Here is a 13,027-nt window from a genome sequence, read left to right as displayed (position 1 = left end):
AAAGCTCCCTCCGTGCCGCTAGGCGGCGCTGGGGAGACGCGCGGCGCGGTTTTCCTTGGCTGGTCCTTCTAGCCCCCAACGCTTTATAGCTCTCTTCCCGGCATGCTTTGCCCTCTTTTGGACCGGCCGCCGTCGACATGGTGAGCAGGAGGGCGGCGGAATCCGAAGCCATCCGCCGCCGGGGGGCCATTGGGAAGGGAATGCGGGGTGGAACTAGCACCGGCGGAGGGGGCTGCAGGTCGCCCGGTCGGTAGTCCAGAGGCTAAGCCCCCACTTCTTGTCCCTGCGGGCTGAACCCGACTTAGGGGGTGGGGGTGCCCTGTTTCTTCCGGTATAGAGATGGCTGCATTCCTTGAGTGAAGGCTCCAAGGCCGTAGTTAGGCCGGCCAGGCCTTGCATGCATTTGGGGGGGTGGTGGTGCGGGGCGGCGGCTGGGAGATCCAGTGGGAGATCGGGTTCTGTCATGGCGGCGTAGGCGATCCGCACAACCTTTTCGTAGGCCGCTGTTCACTCGCGATGGGGGAGAAAGGGACAGCAAGGATTGGGAAGAAGTCGAGCATAGGGCGGCCGCCTTCTCTTTCCGGACCTTGGGGCGCCCTGATCCCCGAGTATCTGTCAGACGGTGAGAAGTCCGGCAGAATCAAGTTTCCCTTTGGCGTGATGGGGCAGCATGTGTATTTGCGTGTGCAGCAATGCATCTGCGTGCCAGGGAAAGGTTCCAGAGGATTTTAGGCTTACGATTCAGGTATAAGAGAAAAGGTGTCTGGAGTATGTCTCTTAAATATGGTATTCTCACCTCAAGTCTTCCTCGACCTTAGCTGCCCGACCATTAAAAATTCTGTTGAAAGGTAGCTCACCCTGGCTCTTCCCCTTGCCAAAGCGCCTAAGGTTTGTTCACTCTTTCATTTGGATGTGACCCACCTGGATTTGTGGACAATTTAAAGCTGGGCAAGGACTTTACTGCAGCTAGCTTGGGGCCCTTTCCGTGTTGTGCCTGGGGTTAGTGGTGCTTTTTTATGTTTTCTGGCCATGCATGGGTAGTGCTGACCCTTTGCTGTATGAGTTACTGAAGCTGCCCCCAAGTTTAGAAGCTTCTGTCTCACCCTTGCCAAACCATGGCCTAAGCAGTGACACAAGGCATAATGCTTGTATGTAGCACAGTGCAACACATGCCAGGCAAACAATCTTCCCTTCTATTTAATAACAGTCATTAACTATTAAATGCAGTTGCACGAACTCCTGACAGAAGTTGTGTTTAAACGTCAGTCAAAAAGTTGTGAATGTGCAGCCTTAGCATGTTGTTCTTAAGTCCCGCGTCCTCTCCAGGTGTTTTGGATTGCAACTCCCATGATCTCTGGTGTTTGGCCATGCTGACTGGAGCTGATTGATGGATGTTGTAGCCAAAAACATCTGAGAGCCCCAGGTTGGGAAAGACTGCCTCAAAGGGACTGTTTCTACCAATGTCACCTTTTCTGAACCCTTTTGAGATAAGGCTGCACATGTCTGCCACCTTGCCCCTGCTCCCTATTTGTTTCCAGTGCACCATGTTCTGGACCTGAGTGTTTCAATAGTAGGGCCATTGAGAGGGAAGCTGCCTGGGGATTCTTCCACTCTTTACAAAAGGCTAGGCTGAAGATTTTAAGCCCCTTGCAAAATTTATTGTGTAGTCATTCTGTTGCATCTTGCTGATTTTGTGTTTTTTTGTCCTTTGACTCTCCCAGGGACGAGTGCGCACAAAGACGGTGAAAAAGGCCGCCCGGGTCATAATTGAAAAATACTATACCCGTCTTGGGAATGACTTCCACACAAACAAGCGAGTATGTGAGGAGATCGCCATCATCCCTAGCAAAAAGCTGCGCAATAAAGTTGCTGGGTAGGTTGTTTGGTTCTGATCTGCTAGCACATGCTAGGAGACACCATGGGAATATTACAGCCAACTGCTCTGGGGAGGTTCCAGTGAGCTAAACACCTTTCTTAACAACCTGCATCGAAAGTGATTTTGGTCTTGTTTGTGGCCTGGTCATTGATAGTGCAGGAAGAGAATTCTTGATAGCATTTCCCGTGTTTGGAGGGTTAATTCTCATCCCTATCAAACCCTGAGCTTCTCAGACACTCCTGTGGCCTTCTCCTTAATTAACCAGAAGGTTAGAACGGGTGGAAGATTTGTGTGTGTGTTTAGTTTTACCTTAATGGGACTTGAGAGAATCACAGTCAAACTTAATCAGACACCCGTCTCTTTGCAGGTATGTTACCCATTTGATGAAACGCATTCAAAGAGGACCAGTTAGGGGCATCTCCATCAAACTGCAGGAAGAGGAAAGAGAAAGAAGAGACAACTATGTCCCTGAGGTAGGTTTTGAAAGCTCAGATGAGTTACTTGTGGTGCATAGATTCTCCACTCTCTTCAGATAGCAAAGAATCTATTGCCTCTCCTTTTTTTGCATGCTTTGAGAAGTTGCATGTATTATTTTGACATTCTTGGTCCAGTACACTTGGCATACTGTACGTGCTCTCTAAGAAATGCAGCATTCACCTAGGTGGCCTTACTGCTAACTCAACTTCTATCTCCCAGTGTTGTAACAATGAACAAATCAGGTCACAGGTGAATGTAATGCTGAAAGCCAGTTAGGAATGCCTCAAAAGGGTGATGGACACTAGGATATGGCATACTTGGATATGAAACTAGCATTGCATATTGTTGTTTGAGTTGGTCCTTGAGAATTGGACACATTTAGGTAAGAGTATAGAACCTAGTCTAATAAAGGCTGTCTGTAATCTTATGTAACACAAAGTTCCTACCATTTTCTTAGTACTGTACTTACATTATTAGCTGAGACAATCCCTGTCCACAGGCCCATAGTTAATACAAATGTTACAAAAGGAACGGAGAGGGAAGAGGAAAGCAAGCCTCAGAACAGTTGCAGCTAGGATATGCTGTGCTTGTTCACTGACATGGAGAAGGACTGACAAGCCTGCATCGAAAGTGATTGTGGCCTGTTGCTTGTGGCCTGATCATTGATACTGCAGGCAGAGAATTCCTGAAAGCATTTCCCGTGTTTGGGGGGCTTCTTTCCATCCCTTCCAAACCCTGAGCTTTTCAGACAATTTTTGTGTGTGCTTAGTGCAGTAGTGTGGTGTTCCCTGCTTGAGACTTCTCAAATGCTGTGTTTTTTGTATTGTTTTTTTAAATGCCTCTTAGTAATAAGGGGCAGTTTTGCTGGACTCTATCTACCTGTGTCATGACAAAAACTTTACTCCTGATTTTCAAAACTAGTGGCTTGTAATCTTTTTGCAGAGAAGCATCAGAGCAAAACAGCTTATGTACACAACCTCTCAGTAAAACACTCCATTTCTTTTCAAATAACTTTCAGTGTCTTTTCTGACTGCATGTAGCCAAATTCTAGGCCAGAACCCTAGTTGGCTAGGACTGAGTACAGGCTTCCATTTCACTTTTGTTTAGGCACTACCCATCTGATGTGGATTTTCACTTAAGCTGCATAGGAGGAATGGGCTAGTTTCTCCCTTGCTCTGCATTGGCATTGGTTGGCTTTCTTATGAGTGTTTGTAGGAACAAGACCCAAGGGCTTTTTTGTTCATTCACAACTTGCCTTTTCACAGTTTAAAGCAGCATATTTATTGATCCTATTGAGAGTAGCCAATACAAGCAATACAATACAAGCCTTGTTAAAAATGTAGCATGAAGAAGTATTATGAGATGTTTACCATTGTTCTGGCTAAAAAAGCAAGATCCAAGAAGCCTGTAATCGACAGACCTTTGGTACTTTTGGAATGAATCAAGACGGGGATCACTGTTGTTTCTGATGGATTATCCACCTAGTTAGGATACCACTGGTATGACTTCTAGGATGCAGTTGGGAAGTTGAAATGTGAGGAGTGTCTGGTTCTTGTTTCCTGCCCAGTAATTTGCTTCCATGTACTGAAGATTGCTGTTCTCACACTGGCTCCTCTGTTCATGTAAAATCTTGTTGTTTCAAATGTGTCATTGCCCGATGTTTCTAATTAGTATTTTGGTAAATATAAGCCTAGATTGTTAAACATTGAGCAGTTGTCATGGGTGATCCTTGTGTATGCTTGGTAGACCAAGAATCTGGGTATTTAATGGAGCAATAGAAATAGCCCTTCTGGTTTCTTTGATGAACTATGAAATACTTTCCCAGTCGCCATGCTCTGGGGTGTGTTTGTGTGTGTTGGCCAAGTGCTGTCTCTTGTCACTTCCCTTTCCTGATCTATTCTTAGAGCTCTGTAGCTGCTGGTGATAGGCTTTTGTCTAGAAGATTCTGCTCCTTTTAAGCATTTTCATTTTCTTCTGAAAGTTGCCAGAAAATAGTGCAAGGCAGCCCAAATCTTGAAATTTTGACTGTAGCTCCATTTAATTTGGTACTGCTGGCATGTTATGCATGAATTTATCTGCTTACAACCGTTGTTGGTGTCACAATGCACTTAATGAATGGTAACTGTACATAGGTGGAGGGAAATTGTCATATATATGTTACAATCCTAAAATGTGTTCCCTTTGTTAAGGGATTAGTGTGACTGATGGCACCAGAATGAAAACTTTTGACTGTAAAGTTGGGAGATGATTGTACAGAGCCCATTCCCATACCAGAGAAATCCACTCCAGTGTCATAATATTTGTGGACTGATGTATATTTTGATATTGCTATTGGCACACTGTTTTGGGGTGCTCCTCCTCCATTTTTTCTTTTAAGCCGGTCATTAGTAGTGGCCTCAAGCAGACTACAGAACCATTGTCTGGTATAATGTTTGTATCACATACATGTGCTGTATTGTCCTGGTGTTAATTGTGTTTATAGTCTGTTGACCACTATTTAAACCAAATCTAACCTCTACCTCTTTCCCCATCAGGTCTCTGCCCTGGATCAGGAGATCATTGAAGTGGACCCTGATACCAAGGAGATGTTGAAGCTCCTGGTGAGTGGGGCAAGGGGATTGGCACAGCTCCCAATAGGAACTGCTCTTCTAATGGTCAGCTACTTCTTGAGACTCACTGTCAATGCAATGTGTGTGTTTTTTAGTACCAAGAGTCACACTGCCAGGCAGCAGTATTCAAAGTACTCTTGGGGGCATTTTTCTTGAATGCTGCAGTGTTAAATGATCATTGGATCTTGTTGGCTAAGCCAGACTGCTTGGGGGATCATTATTGTGTTCTTCACAAATACAAAGTGCTGTCGTTTATTGTGCCAGTTTTGTGCACCTTTTAAGATAGTCTCAAAAGTTAAACGACATTATTCCTGCAGCTAGTCAGGATAAGGGAATGCCGTCTTCATTTATCAACACTGAAATCTGTGTCTTTGCTAAGTGTTCCCTGTTCTCTGTTTCTTCCAGGACTTCGGCAGCCTATCCAACCTGCAGGTCACACAGCCTACTGTAGGGATGAACTTCAAAACCCCAAGAGGCGCCATCTGAAGCCATTGTCAAATTTTCACTTTTAAAATAAATATATAGAAACAAAGCCGTGACTTTTGTTCTTGTGTGTCACATTTGCGTCATCTAAGTTTGATACAATACTGTGTGGAGGGGCTCTGCTGTGGACATTCTTAACCCAGGCCAAGATCTGGCTTACGGGGGCCCATGAGAAGAGGGGTTTTCATGCACAAACTAAGCACACAGTTGTGCTGTATGTAGCTGGATTGACTATGAGGGGGCATTTAGGAAGGTGAATGTGCAATGTCACTTGAAAAATGCTTCCCCCTTTAAATTAGTGGAGGATCAGATCAGAGATTACTACATACCCAGAACAGTGGTATATGGTGTGTCCCATTCTGTGAGAGAAACCGAGAACCCAGTTTTGTGTCACAGAAAAAAGCCAAAAAGTGTTCTGTAGTGTCAAAACAGAGGAGGCTCATTGGTACCACTGGACTTTCAGCTGAATCTTGAAGGCTTTATGTAACGTAAGAACTACTTTGATAGAGAAAGGGTAGAAGGTTCACAAGCTGATCAGTCAAGACATGTCCCAGTTGCTTTTGTCTTGGACCAGTGGTAAACCTTGTGGGAGGCCGTTCCCTGTGTTCGTTGTAGCTTTGCCAAATGTATGTGTTCATTGCACCAGTGCTGGGGGGCTTTTGGTTCTCCAGATGTTGGATTCAAATTCCCATCAGCCCCAGCATGCACGATCCAAGGGATGATGGAACAGAATTCTGTAAGGCCAGTGGTAGGCTGCTTTGTGAATGCTCACATTAAAAGGCAAAATATCATATGTAACTCAATAAATATTTGGAGAACTGCAGCTGGGGGGGGGTAGAAATTTATGTTTTGCATGGACAATGCTCGGAGAGTTACCTTAAAAGCCTTCACTGGTCAGTATCTTCTCCCAAGTGATTTATTGAAAAAATTAAGGAAAAGACAAATCAAGCACCTGAGATGTACTAAAGAATACAAGCAGATGACACACTTGAAGATGAGATTACAGTGGTATCTCTGGTTACAAACGCTTTGGGTTACGAACTCTGCTAACCCAGAAGTAGCTGCTCTGGGTTGCCCCAGAATGAGAACAGAAATAGTGTGCCCGCGGCAGCGGGAGGCCCCATTAGCCAAAGTGCGCCTCGGGTTAAGAACAGATCTCCGGAACACATTTAAGTTCATAACCCAAGGTACCACTGTATTGACTAGAGTGGTAAAAATACAGAATATGAGTAATTTTCAAGCAACATTTTGTAAGTTTTCAGCTCTACACAGATCTGTGTATTTTTATATATGTTTCATGTAACTAATCCTTAACTGATAAAATCTGTTCAATTCCCCCTGGACACACTTGCCTGTCACTTGTTCAATGATCTCCCATCATTCCCAACCTTTCCTACTATACTTCTGATGTAATGCTACAGTTTTAACATTTTGTGTTGGTGTCTAATCACTGTTAGCATTTTTTGTTATATGGAACTGTGAAATAAAAACGTTTTAGGAAATAAAAATAACCCTGCTAATCTTGTAAGCGGATATGATCATCTACCAGAGAAAGTAAGAGGGAGATTTACCAGGAATGGCCACGATCCCACTGTTCTCCATCATTTGCATCTGCAGAGCTCTCTACTAAGAACCCAAGCACAGCCTGTTCCTGCTTAGTGAAATAATACACCAGCCTCTGCAAAGGTCAACAGACCCTGAAACAAAAAGAAAAGGTTCCCTTCTCAGAAAACATGAAGGTCATAAAGATAAAGGACCCCTGGACTGTTAAGTCCAGTCAAAGGCGATGGGTGCAGCGCTCATCTCACTTTTCAGACTGAGGGAGCTGATGTTTGTCCACAGACAGCTTTCTGGGTCGTGGCCAGCATGACTAAACCACTTCTGGCACAATTGGACACTGATGAGTGCAGGAAAACACTTTACCTTCTCACCGCAGTGGTACCAATTTATCTACTTGCACTGGTGTACTTTTGAACTGCTAGGTTGGCAGAAGCTGGGACAGAGCTATGGGAGCTCACCCTGTCGCCAAGCCTGAGAGGCTCAGTGGTTTAGGTCACAGTGCCACCCGCATCCCAGTTATGTAATAGGACAATCCAAAAAGCTGGTGTGTAGAAGCTGTTTCCTCCAAGAAGAAACACCAATCTTTGTTTCAAGGAAAATACCGGTATGCTTGTTGTTTGTTGCAAAGATTATTGTAGTTGCTACCAAAGCCTGGAAAGCCTAAGACATTATTCTGTTAAGTGAGGTGCATCAGGGCACAAATACTTGCCCCAAGCAAATGTGGAGCACTCCAGCTAGCAACCAGGGAAGGAAGAGGAGGCGACTGTCAAGTGAGGGGGGGGGAGGGATTCCTTTAGCTGTGGGCCATGGATTATTTGCCAACCTGCTGCCCTCCAGATGTTTTTTTGTTTTTACTATAACACTTGATTTTTTTAAAAAAAAACATTAATTCTCTGACTTGTCAAAATGTATTGTCCAACTAATTCACATAATGCATAAATTCACATAATGCATAAAAACCCCTACATTCCTGATGAAAACAGTTTCTTCCTTTATTTTAGATGTTTATTTATTAAATGTAAAACAAAGTGACATGTCTCTTCTGACAACTGGTATTCTAACAATTAAAAACACGCTAACTACAACCAACTACAACATCCAGTCTTAATTTTTGAACTCCCCCCCCCCCTTTTTCTCCCTGCTGTGTCAGCAGTTTGTGAAACTGAGGTCAGCCCTAATAAAGGTTATAGATTTCTGCTCTCAACATGGATTGGTGGGGTCACCTTTGCTTTTTGATCTTCTTCCGACTTTTGCCACTGTATTGCACTCTAGATGGGCACAACAAGGTGGGATTTGCTGGGGGGGGGATGGGGCAGAGCAAACCCAGAGCAGGGCCTCATCCTGTATAATACAGGATTGTCCCCTATGTCAATGTAAAATACTGTGTCCTATACTGATACAGTTTCGTCTTGCATTTCAAGTCCCCCACACCACCAAGTTAGGGGTCCCCTCCACATGCATGTGTTTGGAAAAGTGTGTGAAAGGCCATGTATTTAAGCTCTGGGTAGCCAAGCTCAGATTTTACAAAGTCGTGTCCATGTGTGTGCAAGGGGGCATGAGTGTGTATGTGTGACAAATTCCAGAGGGGCCATCCTGTTAGGCTGCAATAGATTGTAATGGATTGCTTTTGTTATAGGAATTCTAGGGTCTTAAATATAGAATAAATGTTGATAACTGCACAAAGTAAACACACATATGTAAGTACCGTATTTTTCACCCCATAGGACGCACCGGCCCATAGGACGCACCTAGTTTTTTGGGGGGGAAATAAAGGGAAACAATTTTATTTCCCCCCCAGGTGTGCTGTGCTAAGCCCGAAGCTTGGGGCGTGCGGAGCTCAGCGCGCCCCAAGCTTCTGGGTGCTGGCAAGGTCTCCACTAGCTGTGGGAGAGCCGCGTGACTCCCACGGCTAGCGGAGCGCTGCGCTAATCCAGTAGCTTGGGGTGTGCGGAGCTCAGCGCGCCCCAAGCTTCTGGGTGCCGGCAAGGTCTCCGCTAGCCCTGGGAGAGCTGGGTCTCCCACGGCTAGCAGATAGCTTCCTGAAGCCTGGAGAGCGAAAGCCTGCATTCAGCGAAAGCCTGCATTCGCCCCATAGGACGAACACACATTTCCCCTTCATTTTTGGAGGGGAAAAAGTGCATCTTATAGGGCGAAAAATACGGTATATAAACCGCATGTCTAAAACAGTACAGGAGAGCAATCCAAAAACCATCTGGGCTCTCCTAAAGACTCTTAAGTATTTCCCCTGCCTCCTTCATCCCCCTTGCCTGAGAACAGGTAGGCAGATAGCAATCAGGGGAAGTTCCAGAAGGGATCCCTCTCCTATATCTATGAACCTCCTTTGTATTAAATGTCATTGTTTGCCCAGGTGCTCTGCATTGAGGGATGTCTGATGGGCATCCCAATGGTCTTACCAAATGCCAACGTTTTGTGTAAACTATGTAAAACTTGCTAAATCCTCAAGAATATCACCCCTTGACTTGCCTGAGTCACAGTAACCCCACCTTAGGTAAAGGAACCCCTGACATTAGGTCCAGTAGCGGATGACTCTGGGGTTGCGGCGCTCATCTCGCTTTACTGGCCGAGGGAGCCGGCGTACAGCTTCTGGGTCATGTGGCCAGCATGACTAATCCGCTTCTGGCGAATCAGAGCAGCGCATGGAAATGCCGTTTACCTTCCCGCTGGAGTGGTACCTATTTATCTACTTGCACTGGGACCGAGCAATGGAAGCTCACCCCATCACAGGGGTTTGAACTGCTGACCTTCTGATCAGCAAGCCCTAGGCTCTGTGATGAATTTCTGACTGTTTGTGGAACGGATTGTCCTCCTCCTCCATGCCAAAATGCAAACCCTTAAACAGATGTTTCTTCTTGGTTCGGGGTCTCTCTTTCCTCTTGGCAAGGAGGGGAGGGAACTCTGTTGCAACAGAAAAATAAAGATCTGCCTTGCTTTCACTGCATCTTGCCTCCATCATTCATCTCTGACCGATCATGGGCTTGGGCAGAGGTCGGCAACCCGCGGCTCCGGAGCCGCATGCGGCTCTTTTACACCTTTGCTGCGGCTCCGCAGATCCTCGGGGACCCTGAGCAGAAAAGCAGAAGCGCCAGAAAGAGGAGGGGGATGGAGCTGGGCAGCCGAGCTGGGCAAAGCAAGGCGGCGGCGGCAGCGGAGCTCGAGAGGCGGCTTCGGCTGCTGGGATGGAGGAGGAGGCGGCGGCCAGAGAAGGGCTGCTGCTGCTGCTTCTGCCGCTGGAGGCAAGTTCTGCCAGGCGGCTTCATGGCTCATAGCTTCTCCCGGGGTAGGACGGGCGGCAGCAGTGAGGGGGACGCCTCATCTGGAGGACGGTGAGGAAGCGGCCGAGCAGCTCATGGTGGCGGCGGCGGCAGGGAGCGAGGAAGAAGAGGAGGAGGAGGGCGGTGACAGGAAGGCGCGCCAGGGCGCGCTCCCTTTCGCCGTCGCGGCAGCCCACCCGCCCTCAGGCCCCGCGCGCCGCGTGACATTGAGAGCCGCCCACCCAGGCCACGCTCTCCTCAGCCCCGCGCGAGGCACCTGAGGCGAGGGAGAGAGAGCGCGCGCGCGCTCTCGAGGGAAATGGCGGGGCGGGGTATTTGTGTGTGTGTGTGTGTGTGGTGTGGTGCTTCGGGATCCCTTTCCGTGCCTTGCATCTCGGCCTCAGAGAGAAGCGGGGGGAGCATGAGAGCAACTGCAGAGGGAGGGGGGCTGTTAGGCACCAAAATCCTGCATGCGGGATTTCCCCCTTTCTCTCGTGCCTATGCAATTCCTGCCCTTCCCCCTTGAGATTTGCTGCAGAGACAAGCAAATGAAGAAGAAAGGGAAGAGTATTAGCTGACATGTCCCCGGATCCCATGGGAAGCACCACAGATTCCTTTGCTCACCAGCTCTTTTTATTTTAAGTTGGCTTCAAACCTGTAATTTTGTAGGTGTATGTATACATATACACACATAAATATTCATATCTCTTCCCTCTCACCTTCCTTTCACCCAGTTTCTCTGGCACTGGTTTATAAATGCTGCTATGTAGAAATGATGAGAAAGTTGCACCAGCAGAAGGAAGGGATATGTGTTGTTAGTAAAAAGAGAGGGAGTTGAACTGCAGGGAGGGACAGACACTTTTCTATATATTAATTTGTATAATGCCCTCTATGCACATGGTGCTTTGCAAAAAACGGATATGAGAGGTACCATACCCCTCTTTGCTATCTGAAATAGACTCAGGGAAAAGAGAGAGAATGGGGGAAGGGGAAGAATGTGTGGTTATTTACATTTGGCTTGTTTTGCGGCTCCCAGTTTTTTTTTCCCGTTCAGAAACGGGTCCAAGTGGCTCTTTTTGTCTTAAAGGTTGCAGACCCCTGGGCTTGGGGGACTCAGTCCCTTGGGGAGCTGGGCAGTAAAAGCCAACCACCTCTATTTTTTCTATATCATTTTGAAGTCACTTTTGCACGAGATGGAGGGGGGGGGAATAATCGCTCCACCACCAACCGCCCTACCCCGTCCTGTATTTTGCACTGCCAGCTTCCTCCTTGCAAACCAAGAGAGCAAGAGGAGCAACCATCTTGCGCCGCACACGCAGCATAGTGGCAGGGGGAAAAGGGAGCGCGCGCGCTCGCTTCCTGCCTGTCAACCACTAAATGCGCGCAGAGGAAGGATCCTGCCGCACCGCCTTCTAAGGGTTAGCTCGACGGAGCTCGATTCCTAGAGTGGAGAGTTGATTTATTTATTTTTTCGGAGGGGGGCGGGGAGGGAAGAGGAGGGGCGTCCTCCATATCCAATGCCCGTCCCCACGAAGCCCGTTCCCCTCCCGGATCCACCATTGGGGGAGAGAGAGCGGCCTTTGTCTTTGCCGAGAGCTGCATCGGGGCGATTTGGTGAGAGGCGCTGGCTTCATCTGGGCGAAGGGGAGCCCCGGGAGGCTTGCAAGGAGAGAGGGGGGGGAGGAAGCTAGGAGTGGGGCGGGAAGACCCCAGAGGGAGATACTTGGCCCAGAGCCCAGCCAGTGAGTGGAGAGAAAAGGCGCAAGAAATGTGGGTCGCTTGCAAACTGGGAGGGGTCCTTTGCGGAGCTGGGAAGGGCGAGGCGAGCCTAGCTCTCTGTTTCGACCCAAAATGGACAACATTCCCCGCTCCCCGCAGGATTGGGGAATCCGCTTTCAGTCGTCCTCGCTGCAAAAACAAGCAGGCCTCTTGATTTCGGCGATTTTTAAAAACGGGCGCAAAACGAACCCACCTGGTTCTTCGATTATATATGCCTCTACTTCGATTAGAATGAGCGACCCCCTTTGAAAACCGAACAAACCTCGCCTCCTCCGGTGCATTTTTGCACGGGGCAGAGCAGTGCTGCCGGGGGGGGGGCGTATTTTTATGCAGGACGCAATTTCCTTTAAAGGGGAAGGCTGAAAACAAGAGGGAAGAGAGAGAGCCCAGTCGGTAGATCGTGAGATACTTACTTTCAGGGTCGTGGGTTCGAAAGATTGTAACACTGCAGGGGGTTGGGCTAGATGACCCTCGCGTTCCCTTCCAACTCTCCAATTCTGTGGTCGTTCTCGGTTGCTGCAGAGCTTGAGGATTCCGTTGCTTGGGAACTGGTTACTTTCCTGTGCAAACCTTTGCTTTTGCTCTCACAAGGCAGTTCTCAGCTGCGCGAGAAAGAGAACCTCCATGTACCCTGCCAGTATACAGTGGTACCCCGCAAGACGAATGCCTCGCAAGACGGAAAACCCGCAAGACGAAAGGGTTTTCTGTTTTGGAGGCGCTTCGCAAGACGAATTTCCCTATGGGCTTGCATCGCAAGACGAAAGCCCATAGGGAAATGCTGGCGGTCGGGAGCAAAGACTTTCGCCCACAGCCGGCCTTCAGAAGAGGACCTCTTCTGAAGGCCGGCGGGGGGCAAAAGTCTTTGCTCCCCCCGCCTGCCTCCCCCCCCGCCTGCCCCAGGCGATCTTAAAATGCTGGCGGGCGGGAGCAAAGCGTTCGCTGCCGACCCCCAGCATTTTAAAACGCTGTTC

General features: G+C 47.9%; 2 protein-coding genes across 4 annotated transcripts in view; both read left to right on the top strand.

The window, feature by feature from the left end:
- On the top strand, positions 1–5,494 carry RPS17 (ribosomal protein S17). The gene is made up of 5 exons (XM_081170330.1): positions 1–140; positions 1,722–1,873; positions 2,244–2,349; positions 4,888–4,953; positions 5,368–5,494. Exons 1-5 carry the CDS (start codon positions 138–140, stop codon positions 5,446–5,448), a joined length of 408 nt encoding a protein of 135 aa, XP_081026456.1. The 5' UTR covers positions 1–137; the 3' UTR covers positions 5,449–5,494.
- A 6,114-nt stretch (positions 5,495–11,608) lies between these two features.
- Positions 11,609–13,027, top strand: part of LOC308572799 (tigger transposable element-derived protein 1-like) — a 195,349-nt gene continuing 193,930 nt past the window's right edge. For 2 of the 3 annotated variants that reach the window (XR_014001871.1, XM_081169195.1), the window contains exon 1: positions 11,641–11,891. The gene's annotated coding sequence lies outside the window, so the exon portion shown is untranslated. Of the gene's footprint in view, positions 11,892–13,027 lie in introns of all 3 variants that reach the window. The other variant, XM_081169196.1, reaches the window with a different exon arrangement.

Source organism: Podarcis bocagei (genome assembly GCF_964188305.1).
Source record: "Podarcis bocagei genome assembly, chromosome: 14".
NCBI classification, from domain to species: domain Eukaryota; kingdom Metazoa; phylum Chordata; class Lepidosauria; order Squamata; family Lacertidae; genus Podarcis; species Podarcis bocagei.
Note: the sequence above shows the minus strand (reverse complement) of the source record. Positions and strands in the feature narration are given on the sequence as shown.

Coding starts and splice junctions, on each gene's coding strand:
- RPS17 (XM_081170330.1), top strand. Junction 1,874..2,243: donor CTGCGCAATAAAGTTGCTGG/GTAGGTTGTTTG, acceptor GTCTCTTTGCAG/GTATGTTACCCATTTGATGA. Junction 4,954..5,367: donor AGGAGATGTTGAAGCTCCTG/GTGAGTGGGGCA, acceptor TGTTTCTTCCAG/GACTTCGGCAGCCTATCCAA.